This window comes from Fusarium poae, chromosome 4 (genome assembly GCF_019609905.1).
Source record: "Fusarium poae strain DAOMC 252244 chromosome 4, whole genome shotgun sequence".
Classification (NCBI taxonomy): domain Eukaryota; kingdom Fungi; phylum Ascomycota; class Sordariomycetes; order Hypocreales; family Nectriaceae; genus Fusarium; species Fusarium poae.
This window is the reverse complement of record NC_058402.1, coordinates 5431939-5452751: the sequence shown is the minus strand read 5'-3', so window position 1 is coordinate 5452751 and position 20813 is coordinate 5431939. Positions and strand designations below refer to the sequence as shown.

The following is a 20813-nucleotide window of genomic DNA, read 5'->3' as shown; positions in this document are numbered from 1 at the left end:
CACTGGCACTCACTCACTCGCTCGCTCGCTCGCTCACTTGGCCCGCACCAAGTAAATATCAATCTACCTTGGAGACGGTATTCAAACAATGAAAAATATATCAAACCTTGATGACGGTATAAATAGGTGGTATTGTTGCCTCCCCGGTAGAGTTTGGAGGATAGTTTAGCAGGACTAACAAAAATAGTCAATAAGGTACAGAGGAACTTAATCATACAAATTTGGGTTTTTGACTTATCAACCACATTGTGATGCAGATAAAGATAAGTCTTCCACCTCAACTTGTCAGTGTTAAGAGTGCCCAAACTCTGAGGGTATCAGAACACTTGGTCGCTCAAGGTATAAGTAATAAAATAGTAAGTCGGTTTCTGCCATGTAGCCCATGATTTTCGTTCTTCTATTTTTGTCTTCTAAAGTCAGTGGACATTGTCTCTGAAGCCCGTCGAATCGTTTTGATGAGCTGACGAGTCCTCCATGGTGTAATTCTCCCCTCAATGAATCACAAGATGAAGGACAGATCTCGATGTCTTTTGCATTTAAGGAACAAGTCTTCTTTTTAAACCGTGTTCTGCCTTGGCCACGGGTCTTGGGCGTACACAAGAATCTCTGTGACAGTTGCATATTCGGAGGAAACCGGTTCAATTGATCAAACTCGTGGTTCGGGTTGTTTTGTAACGTTAAATTTTTCAACAATGTGTCATATGAGAGTTTCTAGAAGGCTTCCATAAATGCTTGCTATACGTTGGTGTTTTCTTATAAGAAAAATACGCCCTGGCCAGACGCCCCTTCGTATATATCTCCGTGTTATACATGTTGTCACAGAAGCCAGACATCGCGGCATGTGGCTCTCTGGTCAAGATGCCACAGGTCCCACAGTGACCTGCTCTCGGAGCCGTTTAGCCTCTGCCGCTTTGTTCTGCTTATCCTGTTTTCTCTGTCGTGCTTCTATCCGGGCAAACTGACCGCGCGCGCCGTGCTTGAGCTTTGTGATCATATCTGCAGCCTTACCTTTGTTCAAGTCTTCAGGATTTAAAGGTTCTGCCTTGCCACGCATTTTGTTGATGAAGTCGACCTGTCCTTGCGTAGGTGGCAGTGACCGCCAACGCTGGTAACGGTGAATGAAAGTGTGGGGGAACTTCTTGGCTGCGAAACTGTCCGCTCCGTGCACTGCATCGGTGAATGTAGTTGCAGTGAGAATCTCTTTTGGCATTGCGTATGGTGTTTTGGCAACACCGCTTGGTAGCGCTCGCACTTCCACTGCTCGGTAAACAGGTGCCGAAGTGTTGGCCCTTTCACTCACTCTTTCTATGCGAACGTAGGAACCATCTGGTGCGGAGAGAATAAACTTATCTCCTTGCACTTGAACCCAGGCGTATTTACTGATGGCGCGAATATGCTTTTCGCCAGATGTATCAGCGACGAGGTCCAGGACTGAGTCATAGTCTGTGAATGTGACACTGCCAGATCCGGGCCCGGGAGTTGTATGGTACGACAAAGGCTGTCCGTTCACATCATGGCCCGTCTCCTTGATCTTGCGCAGGTCGTTCACTGTTGCCCTCTCCACCAGAACATTTGGATCAAGGCCAAATAATGTCGGCGTAGTTACGATTCCGGTGTCCAAGCTTGAGACGAGATCAATGATATGGCAGTTTTTCTTCCCTGGATGCAGTCTCATTCCTCTGCCGATCATTTGAACAAGAAGATTGCGAGATCTTGTCGGCCTACCAAGAATGACGCAGTCAATGTTAGGGATGTCGGTCCCTTCAGTGAAGACACCACAGTTGACTAATACTGGAAACTCGCCCTTTCGAAAAGAATCCAATGTCTGAGCCCTTTCAGTTGTTGGTGTTTCTCCGGTCACGTATCTTGCGTCGAAGCCATGCTGTCGAAAGCGATCTGTTAGCTCAACCACATGAGCGACATCAACACAGAACACCAGTGTTGACTTCCTTCCTTGAGCTTTTGCCATCCAACTACGCACTGTAATATCATTGGCTTCGCTAGTGTTGACTACCTTTGAGAGCTCTCCTGGAAGATAGTCGCCAAAGGCGCCCTTCTTGACTTCCGATAGGTTTACTTTGGACTCGACGGTGGTAAAAATGACATCTGATAGCCACTTTTTCGTAATCATGTCTATGTAGTCTTTGTGGTAGACGATCTCATCGATGGCCGCACCAAGCTTGACTCCATCGAAACGTGAAAACGTAGCAGATACACCGACCAGATTTGGGGATTCTGGCCGCTTTTGGTCGAGTCCAAAGTAGCGTAGGGTCTTGAGGTAACCTGGAGAGACGATGTGATGAGCTTCGTCCACCAGTAAAAGCTTGAAACGAGACGGGTCGAACTTTTTAAGACGACCTTGTGACGTTATACTCTGTACACTGGCGACGGTGATATCTGCGGTTCCCGTTGCGTGGACATTTCCCATCTCAATCTCGATCTTTTTATCTGGATACTGGCGCTGACAGTGGTTCGCTGCTTGCTCCACAAGCTCGCGACGATGAGCCAAGATTAAAGTCTGCTGCGCATTCTTGTTTGATGGAATTCTCTCAATGAGTTGAGTGAAAATGACCTTTTTTGGAAGGTTAATCAATTGATGGTAAAACCGAAAAGAAAGGACTACGTACTGTTTTCCCACTTCCAGTAGCGAGGGACACACCAACTCTTTTTTGCCCATTCTCCAAAGAAGTTAGAACCGATTCGATGCATTCTTCTTGATAATCTCGGAGTTGTAATTTAGGCGGTTCATGAGCAACAGTTGAAGCTGTAACTGAAGCGAATGCGCGAAATGCCTGTGGTCTTATCGCGAGAGGATATCTCACGGCCTTGAGTCCAAATATGTATCTCGGTATGAGTCGAAACATTGCACATGATGAGGAGTGCGACGAGAACAAGGTTTGTCTCATTAGATTGTAGTGAAGATATTTCATAGATCATTTATCTACCATATGCCTTTAGTAGGTACAATTGAACATTGCGGTAAAACATATTATGTAAGCACACTACACTAACATTCGGTACCTAGGTAGGTAGGTAGGTAGGTACTTGTGCCAGTGTTTACAGAAGAGTCTCTCTCTGACGGGCAATGAATAAAATTTCACTGAAACTATAAGCCATGATTTGACATACACTATTCACTTTTCTGCCTAATTTCTTGAGATTATGGTGACTACTTCTTCACTTATTCATTTCAACTCCTAAGCTGGAGTGCTTCTTTAATACCTAGTCCTCTGTTACCATGTTTTCATCTTTTCATAAGTCACTAGATTTCATCAACAAAGCAGCATGGAGTCAGAAACCAACCGCGAGCCGTTCGAGGAAGATCTCAACGAGACAGAGCAAACCAAAGACTTGGAAGTGAAAGATAGAAGTTCTCTGCCGTTCATTCACGAAGATTATGCTACCAATGGCACTGATGCGTCGGGCAGTGTGTACACCGACAGCGGAGATGAATTCGACAAAGATAATGGGCAGTACTCGCTTAAACGGCCAGCTGAAGATGATCTGATACCTCGACAATTCAAGAGACAAAAGGGAGTGCTCAACACCGACTACTTGGATCTTCTCAACAGGGACATCGAAAATGCAGCACAGCGTGTTTGCTTCACCCATGACGACGAGGAGACCGCCTTGTACCCAACCCAAATTGGTCTCACCTACTGGTCATTACCAGAAAAGAAACTATTTTTTGAAGCCACCGCCCGCCTAGGCCAAACTGACCTAAAAGGCATTGCAGCCCGTGTAGGAACAAAGAGTGAGATCGAGGTAAACCATTACCTTGATGTGCTCCGAAGAGCCCGGCTTCTTAGACAGCGCGAGGTCAGACGTCCAGCAATAGAGTTTTCAGAAATACCCGCTGCTGTTGAGTTAAGTCAGCAATGCTGCCACGCACTGGACGAAGCCGCGGATGCTATTTCTATGCGCCAGGAAAGAAAAGAAGAATTACGAGAAGAGGGCAAATGGGGAGAGTGCTGGGATATCACTCCCAAGATCGCACTTCGACTCGACAAGGGTGAAAGCATAAATGGAAGCCAAGATCTTCAATTCAAGGGGCTGTTCAACCTCCACACCTGGTTGAGGCTTTCAGAACGTGTCTTCATGAATTCGTCAATTCCTAGTGAGAACTGGCAGCATATTGACGACAGGCCTCCATCGATGTGGGCTACGACATTCGACGATTTCCACTCACTGGCTGTTTCTCTAACGAAGCGACTCGTTCAAACGACTCTTTTCATGAGTATGTCAAGAATCAGAGCCAAAAGGGAACTTCATCCCCACACCCGCGACATCGTCAGAGCCCAAGACGTGCAAGCAGCCATCGCCTCGTTGGGGATGAAGCCAGATTCGCGCCAGTTCTGGAGTAAATGTGCACGACGACTACGACTAGAAGTACAAGAAGAGCCACCCAGTAATGACGAAGAAGGAGAAGGAGAACCTCTCAGTTACGAAGAAATCGAGGACCTTTTATCACTAACTGACGAAGATGTCAAACCAATCATCAAAAGTGAATTCGATGACGATGTCGAGTTTTCTGAGCCAGAAGCTTTAAGCCCCGATTTTGAGGATCCACCATTGTTATCCGACGAAGAAGATGCTGCCGTCAACAGAGAAGCAAACGAAGTACTGCAGTTTTCGGCCGCCGACTTTCCAGAAACGTACCGCAAAAAAGAGGTTCTGAAGAATCGCATCGCCACAGAACGCCGGCAGGAGAAATACGCAGAAGAGCGCGACCAGTACGCAAATTGGCAGGCCGAGAATGAGATGTGGGATCTGCTGCAGAAGAAACCACCGATTGAACTGCCCAGGGTACCCGAACCAGGTCCCCTGCAGCGATCAACTATGGATGTGGAGGGTATTTTTCCCATAGGAAGAGACTGGAGGACTAAAACAAAGTACCGCAGCGAGTGGGAGCAGTGATGAAGATGGTAGCCATGGATTTATACAGAAGTATTGCCATCGGTAGGGCATTAATGAAGCTCGGCAGGAGGGTTAAATATGTTCTATAACGCATATGTATTAATGCGAAGGGTATCCGAAACATTACAGTCGTCCTCCTATCATATTCCAGCCGGCACTACCGTTCAGCGTCTCCTTTTTGGTCTCGCTTTTGCTTTCGTAGTCGCAGCCTTCTGGCCCTTTTTGGCGCCACGAGTTGACTTGGAAACTTGTGTTCCGCTCTCTTCGGCACTTTCCTCCTCGGCATCAGAAGATGAACCGTCACTTTCCTCCTCTTCCTCCTCCTCCTCTTCTTCGGAGTCACCGTCATCGTCTCCCTCTTCCTCCTCCTCCTCCTCTGTAGTTTCAGCTTTTTCTTGCTTTTCAGCCTTGGCTGGTGTGGCCTTCTTCTTCTGCCGCGAGGAGCCTCGCTTCAACCTGGGCGCCGGTGAAGGGGCATCCGTACCTTCCTCAGTATCCTCAACTGAGGCGCCTCGAGTCTTGGTCTCGCCTCGTTTGCGTTTCTTGGCCGGGGATGGTGGCGGCGGTGATAGATCCAGCTGTGCAGGTGATGTCGGTGCTTCGCTAGGATCGGCTTGAGCGCGCTCCATCATCGCGTCGAAGAACTGTTCCCTCGGCAGGGAGAACTCGTTGTATCTGTCTTCGGATTCGTCTTCGTCAAAGTTCTCTCGTTCATCAATGACTTCAATGTTGTAGTATGTCTTGAGCTTCTGCCATATGTAAGGAATGCGCGTGTGCTGGTATAAATCTGGGTCAAAGCCGTGGTTCCGCAAGTGTTCCGAAATCGCTATCATTCGGAAGTGCCTGTGCATACCTACATAGTGCTGGTCAGTAACAGTAAATGATAAAGAAGCTACTCACTAACCGGCTGGTTTCCAACGAATGACACCCTTGAATAACGAAGCTACCTGATCGTCCGTCCAAAGGTCATTGTAGTTGTTGTCTGGTTCCTGTTCCCTTATCTCGCTAGAGGCATCCTGATCGCCGGTCTGGGGAGTATCGATATCCATCGCATCATCATCTCGCGCCGGAGTTGGTGTTGCTGCGGTTTGGGTGCTAGTCCGCGCACGCTTTCTGGGTGCCATTGTGGATGTGTTGTGAGGAAATCTAGAGATGTGGTTCGTAGAACTTGGATTTCTTTGTAATATTCAATGGTGGTAGGGAGAGTATTCTTTGTTTCGAAGTATTGATGTCGTTGTCAGTCCAAGTAAGTAAAGTTGAAATGGTTCTAGGTTTGGCTGATTATCCAATTTGATAGGTACCTAGGTAGGCAGGTAGGTAGGTACGGCTCGTTGACGTGAAAGGTCCCTGCACGCCTAGGCTGGTAGGCGCTAGTCGAAAGACTAGTCTACCCGGTGTGAAATCATATGCCAGTGTGCTCCATAAGTTTTTTTTTTCGGACTTGAAGCGCGACCAACTTCTGTTCCCTTGAGCGCGTCACGGAGGGGTAGAACCATAGGTAAGCTCGCGTTAATTGACTTTCATTCATGCGTAATGAGCAATCTCTCGCTCGACATTGAAACCGAGACATGTCGCCTACAACGACAATATCAAGTCCCGAATGCATTTGATTGATGATAAAGAAAATGGATGAATATCAAAAAGACCCTGCTGCTGTATTCGCTATACCGGACTTTTGGAAATCGTCAAAATGGCTGCATGAGTTGAATGGCAATGCCAATACACGAGATCCATTCTTTTCCTCCAGACTCAGAGGTACTTTAGATGTAGATATTTCGGTGGAATTACGCTAACTTCAAAGCACTCAGATGGCATAGATTCTGATCTATTACAGCTTGGCCATGTCTCTGTCGAAAAGAGCGGCTTCTTCAAGTTACCCACACAATTTGGGCTTCAGTCCGAGCTTGATACAGAAACCGATGTCACCCCCAACAATGATGGCCCAGTACCTACAGAAAGCGTGCTTAGCTCAGAGCCCGAGGAGAATATCTGGGCAAACACCGATGTGCCAGTCAAGAATTTACCAGAGCACAAGACATGGAATGGCTTCATTGCAGGCACACCAGCAGGAAGGCAGCCGCTGATGGCCAGCGAAGCCGGAGCAACCGTCTATGATGCTTTTTTGAGTTGGTCCATCGACCCCCTCGAGCTCAAAAACTCCAAAGTCCCTGTTGTTGATATTAAAGCCTATCTGCCCTCTTTACTTGCTCTGGCCCTTGGCCAGGAGTCAGTACTTTTCTCCAAACAGGAGGCAGGTCGCTTCTTCAAATCAACGATCCCCAATATGAGAGTTACAGGCTATTCCAAGGATGTGCTTCGTGGATTGGAAAAGCAATGTCACAGATGTGGTTCAATGCTTTTTGAATTGCGCTCCTTTGTTAATTCCACTTATGCAAAACGTACTTCCAAGTGTGGTGTTGCCCTAGCTGGTGCCATCGATCAGATTCTGAAAGACGTCCAGCGATATGTAGCTCTCCATGGGCAAACGCCCCGGTCTCTTTTGGAGCTTCAGTCGACCGTTAAAGGGCTCTTGGCAATCCTCGTTCCCTTTCAAAGGCTTACTTCCAAGTTTCGCAAAGGTTACTCGGATGAACATGTTCTGTCTTTTGTGTTTCACGAGGCGTACTCCGTCGACTATGGCGAGGAGCAATTACGTGGCATCATGCGTGAAGTGTTGCAGCGAGTCTCCTCCCCCTGGATTGAGTTCTTGGAAGAATGGATCGGAACGAGGCAAGAGGAAGGTATTCCTTTGACAAAGGCCAACGTTGGGGCCAGCAAAGGGTTCATCAAAGTCGACACGGAGAAATACACAGACGATTTTGGACACGAATGCGAAGATATCGACTTTCGATTGGACGACAGTAAGATGCCTCACTTCATGCCCTTTGATATTGCCAAGTCCATTTTCGAGACGGGGAAGAATCTGCGGTTCATTAGGGAGTGTCACCCAGAACATCCTTTGGCTTCGGCCCATATCATCAACGCGACTCAACCACCAAAAGTTGGATGGCTTTATGATTGGGACGCTATCGAAGATCTTGAGAAGCGGGTCACCAAATACCATGATGATCTCTTGCGGGCGATTCGCGACCACTCATCTCATCAACAAGCATTGGTGCCAAATGGGCCTGGACATACTATTCAACTCCATGATCCAGCATTATTTACGGATGAGGATGATGGGTCAGAAATTCGACTTCTAGGCGCTCTCACGGCACGTATGGATGAGCCCTTGCCTGATGTTGTGAGTAAAGAGGACACCTTGAGCCAAATCCTTCGTGAACGACTGGTGCAATCTGTCACAAGAAAGTCGAAACCACCTACTAGTGGTTTCGACTTCACGCCTCATCCGTCGCTTCTCCCTGTGCTTTCATTCGGAGGCATTGCTTCAGCCCAATCAGAGATTGTTAACCAGGAAAGTCTACGGCTGCTGTTTAACAACCACGACTTGCGTGGCCACCTGAAGATGCATCGCGACTTTCAACTTTTCGGCAGCGGCATGTTTATCAGCCGTTTGTCTCACGCTTTATTCGACCCCGACCTGGAAACAGCTGAACGGCAAACGGGGGTCGCACGGCAAGGAGGGGTCATGGGACTTCGTCTGGGTGGTCGAGACACTTGGCCACCAGCCAGCTCGGAGCTGCGACTTGCGCTTATGGGAGTCTTGGCTGAAAGCTTTGATTCTGATAATAAGTTCGCTACGAATAAGTTGGCCAGTATCTCTCGAGATGCATCTGAGTTGCCGGGAGACATGAGTTTTGCTGTACGAGACTTGACGCAGGAAGAGATCGACAAATGCATGAACCCAGACTCATTGGAGGCACTTGACTTTCTGCGTCTGTCATACAAAGCACCAACCGCGTTGTCAAGCATCATCACCCCGGTCATTCTGACACAGTACGATCGAATCTTCAAGCTCTTGTTGAGGATTTTACGGATAGTCTATGTTGTCAATCAGTTGTTTCGGGATGTCAATGCAAGAACTAGTCGCTGGGCCGACCCCGAGGACATTTCATTCCGATTCACACGCGAGGCACATCACTTCGTTTCTGGCATCACTTCCTTCTTCATGGATGCTGGAGTCGCTATCCCTTGGCAAGCATTCGAGGCCAAACTCGACAAAATCCAAGCCAACCTGAAAGACCCCTTGAATACCAAGAGCAGTCCTGATAAAGTCGAAAGCCCCGATAGGCTACGCGAGTTTCATTCAAGAGTACTGGACCGAATCATGCTTTCTCTATTCCTTCGAAAACGTCAACAGCCCGTGCTGAATCTGCTTGAGGAAATCTTCTCTGCAGTCTTGGAGTATGCAAAATTCTCCCGAATGAAAGCTATAGAGAAGAACCGAGCCCCGGACTCGGGAGAGACGCAAGAAATGCATCGTCTATATAAAAAGTTCAAAACAAAGGTACAGATTTTCATCACTGTTTGCCGAGCTTTGACAGAAAAAAGTCGGTCCACGAGCAACAAGGTTTCAGATGATCTGGGATTAAAACAGGAGGGCATTGGCGAAGATCATATGGTTGCACAGCTTTTGATGAAGTTGGACATGAGCGACTACTACACTAAGCACTAGAATTTCAAGTATAGGATCAGGTGTTCTGATAAATGGATAAAGAATTCATACAAGACGTTCCGTATGCTGTCACTAAGACCCAGGATGCTGGCGGTTTGCTGACAATTGTATGCACCCCACCAAGCCATGGCACAAGGCGGCCGGGGACGTGCCCCTCCCAACCCCACGCGCCCCATTGGATTTAATGGTCTTCTAATAGATTGTAAACAATCATCATACCTAACTACCTACCTAAGTAGCGATCCATTCAGCTGGTCGTCAAAATGTCCCGACAAAGCGTGGCGGCGCGTAACTTGTCTTTGACAGAAGAACTCGAGAGACTTGAACAGTCAATCACTCTCACTCTTCAAGGTATGTATACATACCTAGCTTCCCCTTTCTACAACCTTTACTGACAAGTAATTCAGAAATCGATCATAACTTCAGCAAGTCGCATCGCATCGTAACTACAAGCATTTTACCCCTTGTAGAGAAGTACGGTGACCATTCCCGTGCTGTCTGGGAAGCTTCCAAAGTACACTTGGTTTTTCTCATTGGGAAACATTAAGCTGATACAATACAGTTCTGGAAACAATTCTTCGAGGCCTCGGCCAACGTATCCCTCTCCGGCTACGAGGAGCTTGCCAACGATGATGAAAGCGAAAGCATTGAAGAGAGTACGGCTATGAGAGAAGATATATCTGAAAATTACACAAATCAACCCAACGAAGATGCCACTACTGCTACAGGTGTCGAGCAATCTACTTTCCAAGCAGAGGACTCCATGCTTGACGACGCAGAACTCTCAGGCAGCACACCTCGACCTGGAAAGACAAAGACTCGATTCTCCGATATGGAATCGCCCTACGAAGTTATGAAACGCGAAATGGAGGATGAAGACGACGGCCACGATAACACCACGGTCCTGGACGGCAATGAGGATTCAACGATTCTATTCGCCCAACATACCGCCAGACTACCCGACATGTCGATGACGCCACAGGGCCAGCGCGACCACACAATGACTGAGGAGCAATCCGTTCAGCCTCAGAAAGATCCCCTGCTGCATCGTGTTCTTGACAAGAACTACCGTATCCAGGCAACACCTCACAAGTCCGCCTTGCGAACCTCGCCACTCAAGAGTGCTCAACCAAAAAGCGCCAAGAAGAATATACCAACCTGGAACGATTCGCCAGGGTCTTCGCCCGAGATGGCAGTACCAACTCTTCGTAGTGAGGCGTTTATGTCACCTTACAAAAGCAACGCCCGACAGCGTCTTGCGGCTGCAACACAGGGTCCTCGAACACCAGGTGTTAGTGTGCAGACACCAGCAACAGCACGCAAGACGCGGGATGTTTTCGCTGCTGAGGATAGTGCAAAGGGTAAAGACAGATATGAGCTCAATTGGGATAGTGACGAGGATGATGAGGATATTGATTTGTACGCTGGCATGAGTCCGCCCAAGACGATCCAATTTGCCCTCCCTCCCTCGAAGCTCTTGCAAACACCAGGTCAGTCCTACCATGATCTTGGTGGGGAAATGTTCTTATGTACTAACATTTGCCTATAGCCCGCGAAGCAAGCCAAAGAATTGTTGGCGATATTCTTATAGACGCTGGGGCTGACCCAAACTCGTCCGAATACAGCCCTTCAATGGTAAAGATGAACGAGGATATCCTAGACGATAGCTTCTAGACTAGTGCACTTAATTCTGAGTAGGAAGAGCGAATACCGCTGTTTCTTTAACGAGTGTAACTGCTAGCCCCATATATAGCCAAAAGATACCCTTCATTTCCCATTCAATATTCAAGATCATGCCCAAACTCATTCATTTTAGTCGGCTGTCTGAATCGGTGTCGTCCGAGAGTCTTCAGTGTAGCCCATCTACATACTGAATCGGATTTGTGACTTGAGAGCCTGCTCTTGGAGCTTTTTGACGTCAATTTCTGTCCCTTCCGATTGCTTCTTTTCTTGCTTCTTGACAAGTGGCGTGGAAGAGGAAACAGTGGCAATGGAAGCAGCTTCGGGGTCCACGGTTTTGGAGCTGCTGCACTTGGTAGCATTCACCTGGGCTATGATAGCTATTAGCAAGGTATTCAAATGCCGAAAACCATTGAAAATTATGCTTACAATTGAGGCTGGTTTTGTCAGACATATTGATAGGGCTGAAGGGGCCTTGGTGTTGCAGTTGGCTGTGTCTTGGACAATGTTGTGATTAAGATATTAAGCTTAATACTTGTTTTGTTGGTTTGGCTTGTTGGTTTATAATTGTCGGTTGCGTTTGTTTGCTTGATAATGATGTCCACAAGGCGTCGCTCTCGGATGTTTTATACATACAGCTTGACGAGTCTTTATCACTTACAGGAATCATTACCGGCTTCTCGCACGCAAACATGAACCACCAGCGAGCGTCTTGCGTATGCCTCAGTCAAGGCGTGACTCATGACGAAAACCACTATACCCTTCACTAGGGCTAACGAATAAACAAAGTGATAGTCTCATGTCTTGGACGAGTAGGCGGAATAGCCTACGTATGAGGGCTGACGAAGAGGCAGAATAGAGGTGAGCCGGAATAATACAAGCATGCATAAGAGTATGCCGGATGCTACCCTCCTAGCCTCCTCTCCGTCGGGACGCGTTAACATGCAGCACCTAGAGCCGTTTTGAGTGATACGGGGAGTTGTAATGCAGTCTGTATAGGTCAGCCCTAGGTATAGTCTATGCTGGCATAAGCAATTGGTTGCTCAGACTTTTATCATATAAATCTATTCAGGTTCGAGTGATATAGGAGGTGTCTGGAACTAATGGTATTGGGATAGAATGTCGCAACCACATACACTAGCGGTCGAATGAGATTGCACCTGGATTCTTGTTCCACAGCACTCTTGTTATACACCACTGTACTCCTCCGGTTCCCCACACCACTAAGTTGTTGACAATCAGATAGATTTGCGCAATATAATTACTTAGGCTTCATGAGGCATCATTTAGCCACGTAATGATGTTGTTTCCTGAGACTACCTAGTCGTACAAGGTCTGTTCAAACTTGTAGTTTGAGTCATACAGGATAGCAGCCAGGTACCAAAGCATGCGTCACTATCGAGCATGTGAGCATGTATCCACGCGTTTTTGCTACACGTCAAGACAACCAAAAGATCTATGCTCAAAGAGGCAGTTATTTAGACATCTGGGAGTTGAGCATCATGGTAAGCCAGCCACATGTGGCATACTGTGGCAGTGTGTCCTCACCTGCTTTTCATTTTTTTGTGGATCTTATCGATAAGATCCCTCTAGTAGAGCGACTGCTTATCGGACAAATTTTCTAAATTTTTGGAAGTCGAGGCGAGACAAGCCGTGCTAGTTTAGTTGATGGTTCTTTGAAGTTGGCGAAGACGCAGCACGCAAACATGGAGGACCAAGTGCACAAGCCGCATCGCAAGTCCAAGGACAAGAAGGAAAAGAAACAGCATACTGGAGGTGAGTTGTTGCTGTCTATATGTCTCACTTGCGACGGGCGCATGCTAATGATCCAACAGAGCGCAATCCAAAAGCCTTTTCCTTTGCTAACCCAGGCAAGCTTCAGAGACAAGCAGCAAGATCGCAAGATGTAGGACTCTCCTCCACCCGCTACTACGTTGCTCTTTAATTCTAATCATCGTCAATAGATCAAAGAAAAGCGCCTTCATGTCCCGCTCGTCGACCGATTGCCCGATGAGGCCCCGCCTCGCCTCGTCACCATCGTTGGCCCCCCCGGTGTAGGAAAGACGACTTTGATGAAGTCTCTCATTCGAAGATATGCAAAGGAAACGATATCAGACCCTCAGGGTCCCGTCACAGTCGTTACGTCCAAGAAGCAGCGTCTAACTTTCGTCGAGTGCCCCAATGAGCTCGAGGCTATGGTCGATATCGCAAAGGTTGCCGACATTGTTCTCCTGATGATTGATGGAAACTATGGGTTTGAGATGGAGACCATGGAGTTTCTCAACACTCTCGCCGCTACCGGTATGCCCGGTAATGTCTTTGGTATTCTGACCCATCTCGATCTCTTCCGCAAACCGCAGGCGCTCAAGGACGCTAAGAAGAGGCTCAAGAGACGACTTTGGACCGAGTTGTACCAGGGAGCTCATCTCTTCTACCTTTCTGGCGTCATGAATGGCCGATATCCTGACCGCGAGATCCACAACTTATCGCGTTTCCTCTCCGTTATGAAGAACCCTCGCCCTCTCGTCTGGCGCAACTCCCACCCTTACTCTATCATCGATAGTTTCCGAGACATCACACATCCTACCAAGATCGAAGAAGACCCCAATTGCGACCGATCAATTGTGCTATCCGGTTATCTACGAGGCACAAATTTTGCTTCACAAGACCAACGAGTCCATGTTCCTGGTCTAGGAGATTTTACAGTGTCCAATATGGAGGTGATGCCAGATCCTTGCCCAACGCCAAACATGGAAACGGCAATGGCAAAGATCACGGGAAAGACTGGAAGAAGGCGACTTGACGAGAAGGAGAAAAAGCTTCATGCGCCTATGTCAGATCGCAGCGGCCTGAAGATCGATGGTGACGCTATCTGGATTACTAGCGACAAAGGTTTCAGCTTCGATAGAGAAGAGGACGAGGCTGACAGAGGTGAGGGTGAAGAGATGATTGTTGGTCTTCAGGCTGAGAGAAAACTTCTTGGCCAAATGGAAGGCGGGGTACAACTTTTCAAGGGCGGAGAGAAGGTCGAAGCAGTCCCTGAAGAGGAGGATACAGGAAGAAAAACACAACGAAAGGCTAGGTTCGCACATCAAGAAGAAGGCGATGAGCAAAATTATGAGGATGATGAGGATCTCGGCAGTGGCGAAGAGGATGTTGACTCAGATGCTGAAGTCGAATTTAATGAGGGCAAACTGGGCAAGATGTTTCGCAAGGATGCTGACAAGGACCTTGGCGAAGACGATCTTGCTTTTGCTGATAGTGATTCCGATCTTGGTTCATTGTCTGGGGGCGAAGAGGTGGAGGACGATGAGGAATATGATTCCGATGAAGAAGCAGCAGCATTGAGATGGAAGGACAACTTGAATGGCACTGCAATGAAGCTTCACGGCAAACGACGATCATACCACACAAGCGATCTGGCCAGGTTTATGTACGACGAATCGCTGAGTCCTGAAGATGCGTTGAAGCGATGGAAGGGCGATGAGGATGAGTCTGATGAGGAGAACATCGAAGATGATGAGGAGGACGATTTCTTCAAAAAGTCCAAGCAAGAGCAGGAAGACACTGTGGAGGATAGGTCGATACCTGCCTACGACTACGAGGATCTGGCCGCAAAGTGGGCATTGGAGAAGAATGTCGAAGCTTTACGGCGAAAGTTTACATCAACAGCTCTTGCTGCAGGCGACGACGAGGACGGTAACGAAGAAGGTAGCGACTTTGAGGGTTTGGATGATGAGGATGAGGGTGACGGTGAATTTGAGGATCTTGAAGCCGAAGGCCAAGAAGAGCCAACGGAGCCCGCCCAACCAACGCCCGAAGACATCGAGGCTGAGCGACAGAAAAACGCTAAGCGGAAGGAAGAGCTAAAGATGAGATTCGAAGAGGAAGATCGTGAGGGCTTCCTGAACGACAAGGCCAACGCCCGACGAGACGGTGGTGATGTCCAGGAGTTTGGCGAGGATCAATGGTATGAGGCGCAAAAGGCCATGATCCAGAAGCAGCTCGACATCAACAAGGAGGAGTTTGAGAACCTTGACGAGCGTCAGCGCTCCGTTGTCGAAGGCTGCCGCGCTGGCAAATACGCAAAGATCGTCCTTGAGGGCGTTCCCGCTGAGTTCGTCAAGCTCTTCGACGCTCGCCGTCCTATCGTTGTTGGTGGCCTCTCTGCCACTGAAGACCGCTTTGGCTATCTCCAGGTTCGCATCAAGCGTCACCGATGGCACAAACGTATCCTCAAGACAAACGATCCTCTCATCTTCTCTCTTGGCTGGCGTCGTTTCCAGACCATGCCCATTTACAGTACTACCGACTCGCGGACACGTAACCGCATGCTCAAGTATACACCTGAGCATATGCACTGTTTCGCTACCATTTACGGTCCGTTGATTGCGCCAAACACAGGTTTCGTCTGCTTCAATTCCATGTCGGGTTCGATGCCTGGCTTCCGTATTGCTGCTACCGGCACAATCCTAAGCGTTGACGAATCCACCGAGATCGTCAAGAAACTCAAGCTCACTGGTACACCTGCCAAGATCTACAAGAATACTGCCTTCATCAAGGATATGTTTAACACATCTCTTGAGATCGCCAAGTTCGAGGGCGCTTCTATCAAGACGGTTTCTGGTATCCGCGGTCAAATCAAGCGCGCTCTGTCCAAACCGGAGGGTCAGTTCCGTGCCACGTTCGAAGACAAGATCCTCCTCAGTGACATCGTCTTCCTGCGAGCATGGTACCCCATCAAGCCTCACCGCTTCTATAACCCTGTCACCAATCTGATCGGCTGGCAACCCATGCGTCTGACAGGCGAAGTCCGTCGCGATCAGAACGTTCCTACTCCCCAGCCCAAGAACAGCCAGTACCGTCAAATCGAGCGTCAGACTCGTCACTTCAACCCCCTTCGAGTTCCTCGCGCCCTTGCTGCTGAGCTTCCCTTCAAGTCCCAGATTGTTGAGACCAAGAAACAGAAGAAGGAGACATACATGAAGAAGCGCGCTATCGTCATGGCTCCTGGCTCTGAAGAGAAGAAGGCACGTGCTCTTATGCAGCAGCTACTCACTATTCGCAATGATGCTGCTGCTAAGCGTCGCGCTGCAAAGGACAAGAACCGTGCTGCCTTCCAGAAGAAGCTGGCCGAGAACGAGGAGAAGAAGGAAGCTCGCGAAAAGCGTGAGTCCAAGGATTTTTGGCGCAAGAATGGTCGCAAGCGTGCTGCTGCCGAGGACGGAGGTGGTGGCAAGCGCAGGAAATAAAGAAAAGGAAACCCTATTCATCTTGGTTACCTTACCTGTATGCACATGTAGAGAGGATGTTTAGAAAAGGGATAGATGTATACCTTGTTGGGTTGGCGTTTCGAGAATTAAAAATTCAATCATACTACAATAAAGTATAAATAATTGTTGACAGCACAATACTTACTACTTGGGAATCTTGAACTTCAATTTATCTTGATACCTAGGTGGAGGAAGAGGGGTCTAGGTCAGGATGGCTACAGAATACAGACAGTATATTTTTGCTCCTTGTTAATTTTTTAGGTACACCTTTGACCACTTTATTTGTTATACAAGCTTTTAAGAAGGAACAGATTGATAGGTCTTTAGTCCGTTATCTCAATATTAGCTGTTAATTAATTATTCCTTGCGAAGTCTGCTGTCCGCCCTGAAGATCAATCCTTCCTAAGAGTGTATTGATTCTGTCAAAAATCAGCTCTGCTCCAGACCCCTTCCCTAGGTGGCTAGTGACTTCACGTTTCTCACGAATCGAATCATAACGATAAAGTCAAGTTGAAATAGTGCGTTGGCTTCAAGGTAGAATACCAGTGGCACCTCCTTTCAGCAAGCTGCACATTAACGATCCTAAACACCTATCCTCGAGACACAAGCGTACAAAACAAGCCCAGATGCTAGAACCCTTCCACCGACGCATTAATCAAGGGTCTACTTTTAGACCCTCTTCAAGAGACGAGCATCCGTCCGGTCCATCCATATTTTAACCGCCATTCATCAACGTCAACTAGAGTCGTTTGTATTGCGTGCTGACCGCCAAACCCGATTCATGCCCTGGTCCAATCTGAAAATCCTTTGCTCCCAATTTAAGGAAAGACGTGCGCCCCAAAATGCCGTAAAACAGATTTATTGTTCAGGCAATCTATGCCCTTTCTCAGCTCAAGTACATGTGGCAACTGCACTGCTTCCATCGCTTAAGAAGCAAGCATGGGCTCCTTGGCGGGAACAACATCTTCGTGGGGAAGCTCAGGAGCCGCAGTGTCAATAGCGGTGGGCTCGTTGATCTCCTCTCTCAAAGCCGCGGGAGTGGGAATTTGAGGAGGGTTGGTAGACGCAATGGGCTCATCAGTGGGAGGAGAGGGGAACTGAGGCTGCTTGGCAGAGAGAGCAGAGTTGGAGTTCTGAGGCATGTCGATCTTCTGGCGAGAAGGGGTCTTGCCTTGGAGGAGACCCTGGACCTTGTCGCTGTAGTCGCCGACGTATTGCTTGCTGATGTTGGAAACCTGCTCCATCTGTTTAGAAGCAACGCTCTGGATCTGGGCAGTCTGGCTGTTGATGAGCTCGGAGGCGTGGTGAAGTTGCTCGTCGATGAGCTCCTGGTTAGAGGTGTAGATCAAAGGCACAACAAAAGCAACGGTAGTGCCAATTAGGGAAAGACCCCAGACGGGAACGAGCTTGACGAGATAGTAGGAGATAAAAGCGGCGACGAAAGCCTACTAATTGTTAGTGCTATGTAGTGGTTTTATTGCATTTGGAACTTACAGCAGCGGAGGCAGCAACATTTTCAGCAAAGATGATTCGCTGAGCCTCAATGACGAAAAAGTTGATGAGCTCATGGACGTCGCCAATAACGGCGTCCAAGGTCTCACGAGGAACTGTGTAGTATCGTCGAGGGCGAACCTGAGTAGCCAGACCATTGTTAAGGACAACCTTGCCAAGAACCTCAGCGAGAATGGTCACGCCAAGGACCATCCAGGATGTCTTGAGACTCCATCGGAGAACATCTAGGTATCGTGCAGCGAAGATGGCAGAGACGATAGTGGCATAAGCGATAGCAGATGCGCCTATTGCGTCATTGACGTTAGCAAAAGCCAATTGCGCATAGAAGAAAAAATCAACTTACGAGGGTTGTTCCATGACAGAAGCTCGGAAAAGAAGGAGTGGTAGTGAGTAAGAGGTTGGCCAGTGGCAGCCGGAGTCGCAGGAGTGCGTCGAGAGGCAGCAAGGTTAGAGAGCTCGGTGGAAGCTTTCTGAGTGTGACCATAGACATTTTGAGCAACGGGGCCTAGAAAAGAGAAATCCAATGTCAGTAACAGACGAAATAACGGGAAGAGTCTGTTAGTTTTCCATACCGTTGGCAACCGATTGGTACGCAGCAGCAGCATCTGGAATCTGAGTCAGTTATATAATTCTAGCCAAAATCACCGCGAGCGGCGTAGCGATGAGCCAAAAGCGCAAGATGGCACTGCATGGTGTGGTTAGCATATCTGTCCGGATTGTCCGGCCAGAGCCAGCGATTTCGGAAGGCCAAAACTCACCTCACTAGTCTTGGTGGTCTCAAGAAGAGAGTTGCCGTTAGCGGCAGGAGAAGAATCGGCCATTTCGAAAATCTGGCGTAAAGATTTCGTACGTAAAGAAGTGGTGCGCTTGCGAAAGTACCGTCGATGAGTTGCAAAGTTGAAGAACGGATGTGACTCGGGAGAAAATGTTCTGTAAGGAAGCGAAAAGCGGCGTGAGTAAAGGTGGCCAGATAATTTTTTGGAACGTTGTTTGATGGCAGGCAAGAAAAGGCGACAAGGGAACAGCTATCTCTCTCTACCTCACTCCAGTCCCTGTCTCTGGGCCTATAGATACAGCTCAAGTAGCTGCACCGTCCTCCTTGCCCGTCACTGTCTGGGCCAGCCGAAGAACTAAGGTAGGCCTAAGGGGCGGTCCAGTCGGGGGAGCGAGGTGAGTGGTCGTGTGAGAGAAATGGGCATGTCAAGCGAAACGAGTAGCCCCGTCGCAGGCAGAGAGGGACGAGGTCCAGGATAGGCACGGATAGCATGTGAAACGTACCTGAAGAGTGCTATGCTACCTTGTGGGCGAGGTGATATAAGATTAGTAGATGAGGGCGGTATCTCGTCGGAAATGAGAAGATAAAAGGGCTGAAGAGGGTTTTTGTTTGAAGGTGAAGGTGATGAGGAGAGAGGGGGAGCAGTGAATTAAGTTCGAAACAGAGGGAGGGAAAGGGAAATGACGTTTGTACAAAGAAGGAGGCTTCTCTTTTTGGAGGGGCCAAACAACTGGACGGGACACAGTGACGACAGTGACGCCTGCCACAAAAATCAGGAAATCTAGACTGACTTACAGTTACAATCCTGACTTCTCCAGCACCTAAATTGGTGCACCCCACGTATCAACTATTCGTGCACTGTATTCTGAGCTACTGACCTTAGTAGATACCAATATTTGATTTGATCTGGCTTGCTATCTAGTTAAGTAATTCCTTTTTATTTTGTGTGGACCACTGCCTACGTAGTACCTAACGACACTCATTAACTAGGTAGGTAGTTGTGCATGTATGCTTAGGCTCTTTGTTTTCTGAGAGCAGCCGAAGCAAAAGCTGGACAACGGAGCTTGGATTCAACTCATCCATGATGCCCACCAGTGGAGCTCTCTAGCTCTAGGTCAGGATGACGCAGTGCTACGCAACATCTAGACCTATGAAATACCTCAGCTACGCTCTCCACATGGTGGTAGCTGCAGGTACCGCCAAGGTCACCTAATAAAGCATCTCTGGAAAAAAGACGTCCATCCCAGTCCAAATACTACTAGTAGATAGGTAACTAGTACCTAAAAGCCTGAGAGCCCCCTTCAACAAGAAAGGGTCGATCCCGTCATCAGGGCACGACAAAGACGCATTCCATATGTGCAGCATTGGAAACTCTAGCTGAGAACCAAGATTGTGGCAGACGACAGTTTACTGTTTCAAGCACAGCCTATTCTTACCCCGTTGATGGCATGGTCCGCAAAGCTGCATGAAGCCCAATGGGTACTGTAACTAATAAATGATGCTTGCTTTGACGTGATGATCTGGTCACTTCCAATGCATGTGAAAGTCGCACTAAAAAGGGGGGTTCTTTATCTAGACCAGAAAAAACGACCTGACATCCATTGCATGGATGGTCTTTTAACGTTCTAACCTAAAGAGCATAGGCCTTATCTTCTTATCGTAGCCCATCGCATCAATGATCAAGAATGCCTACCTACCTAGGTAGGTACCTTTGTGCCTACGTACCTAGCAACAATATGTCCACAATAGCTTAGTAGGGAGGGACAAACAATGCATATGCCCATGCACTGCACTTTTTTACCAAGACAGCGTCTTGCAGCATCGATGATTTTCTAGTATGGGTATGGCTTCGAATTCGCCCACTCAGAGTCTAACTCACTACCTCAACAGCCTATCAAGGTCCCAAACCGGGTAAGCACAGCTGATCTGCATCGTCATCTGTACGTACCGGCCTGGTTCCCAATTTCATCTCAGCTAACGTCAAATACCACCAGCAGCCAAGCTTTGAAAATGAAATGAAGGAAGAACTAAGAATGCAAAATGTATTTTTTTCATTACATAGACTTAGATATCTATCAAC

General features: G+C 48.1%; 8 protein-coding genes across 8 annotated transcripts; 4 read left to right on the top strand and 4 right to left on the bottom strand.

Moving 5' to 3' along the window:
• Nucleotides 1-853: 853 nt before the first annotated feature.
• FPOAC1_011850 (uncharacterized protein) lies at nucleotides 854-2864 on the bottom strand (the record flags this gene model as incomplete). Its single annotated transcript, XM_044856217.1, has 2 exons — nucleotides 854-2572; nucleotides 2628-2864. 2 exons carry the CDS (start codon nucleotides 2862-2864, stop codon nucleotides 854-856), a joined length of 1956 nt encoding a protein of 651 aa, XP_044703530.1.
• A 421-nt stretch (nucleotides 2865-3285) lies between these two features.
• Nucleotides 3286-4917, top strand: FPOAC1_011849 (uncharacterized protein; the record flags this gene model as incomplete). Its single annotated transcript, XM_044856216.1, has 1 exon — nucleotides 3286-4917. The coding sequence occupies one exon, from the start codon at nucleotides 3286-3288 to the stop codon at nucleotides 4915-4917; it is 1632 nt and encodes a 543-aa protein (XP_044703529.1).
• A 164-nt stretch (nucleotides 4918-5081) lies between these two features.
• FPOAC1_011848 (uncharacterized protein) lies at nucleotides 5082-6041 on the bottom strand (the record flags this gene model as incomplete). Its single annotated transcript, XM_044856215.1, has 2 exons — nucleotides 5082-5770; nucleotides 5822-6041. 2 exons carry the CDS (start codon nucleotides 6039-6041, stop codon nucleotides 5082-5084), a joined length of 909 nt encoding a protein of 302 aa, XP_044703528.1.
• Nucleotides 6042-6542: 501 nt separating this feature from the next.
• On the top strand, nucleotides 6543-9493 carry FPOAC1_011847 (uncharacterized protein; the record flags this gene model as incomplete). The annotated part of the gene is made up of 2 exons (XM_044856214.1): nucleotides 6543-6672; nucleotides 6726-9493. 2 exons carry the CDS (start codon nucleotides 6543-6545, stop codon nucleotides 9491-9493), a joined length of 2898 nt encoding a protein of 965 aa, XP_044703527.1.
• Nucleotides 9494-9756: 263 nt separating this feature from the next.
• On the top strand, nucleotides 9757-11167 carry FPOAC1_011846 (uncharacterized protein; the record flags this gene model as incomplete). Its single annotated transcript, XM_044856213.1, has 4 exons — nucleotides 9757-9844; nucleotides 9901-10007; nucleotides 10056-10983; nucleotides 11043-11167. 4 exons carry the CDS (start codon nucleotides 9757-9759, stop codon nucleotides 11165-11167), a joined length of 1248 nt encoding a protein of 415 aa, XP_044703526.1.
• Nucleotides 11168-11356: 189 nt separating this feature from the next.
• Nucleotides 11357-11627, bottom strand: FPOAC1_011845 (uncharacterized protein; the record flags this gene model as incomplete). Its single annotated transcript, XM_044856212.1, has 2 exons — nucleotides 11357-11544; nucleotides 11603-11627. The coding sequence occupies 2 exons, from the start codon at nucleotides 11625-11627 to the stop codon at nucleotides 11357-11359; spliced, it is 213 nt and encodes a 70-aa protein (XP_044703525.1).
• Nucleotides 11628-12879: 1252 nt separating this feature from the next.
• On the top strand, nucleotides 12880-16425 carry FPOAC1_011844 (uncharacterized protein; the record flags this gene model as incomplete). Its single annotated transcript, XM_044856211.1, has 3 exons — nucleotides 12880-12949; nucleotides 13009-13079; nucleotides 13138-16425. The coding sequence occupies 3 exons, from the start codon at nucleotides 12880-12882 to the stop codon at nucleotides 16423-16425; spliced, it is 3429 nt and encodes a 1142-aa protein (XP_044703524.1).
• Nucleotides 16426-17372: 947 nt separating this feature from the next.
• Nucleotides 17373-18779, bottom strand: FPOAC1_011843 (uncharacterized protein; the record flags this gene model as incomplete). The annotated part of the gene is made up of 6 exons (XM_044856210.1): nucleotides 17373-17891; nucleotides 17941-18242; nucleotides 18302-18463; nucleotides 18531-18563; nucleotides 18604-18643; nucleotides 18717-18779. The coding sequence occupies 6 exons, from the start codon at nucleotides 18777-18779 to the stop codon at nucleotides 17373-17375; spliced, it is 1119 nt and encodes a 372-aa protein (XP_044703523.1).
• Nucleotides 18780-20813: the final 2034 nt, after the last annotated feature.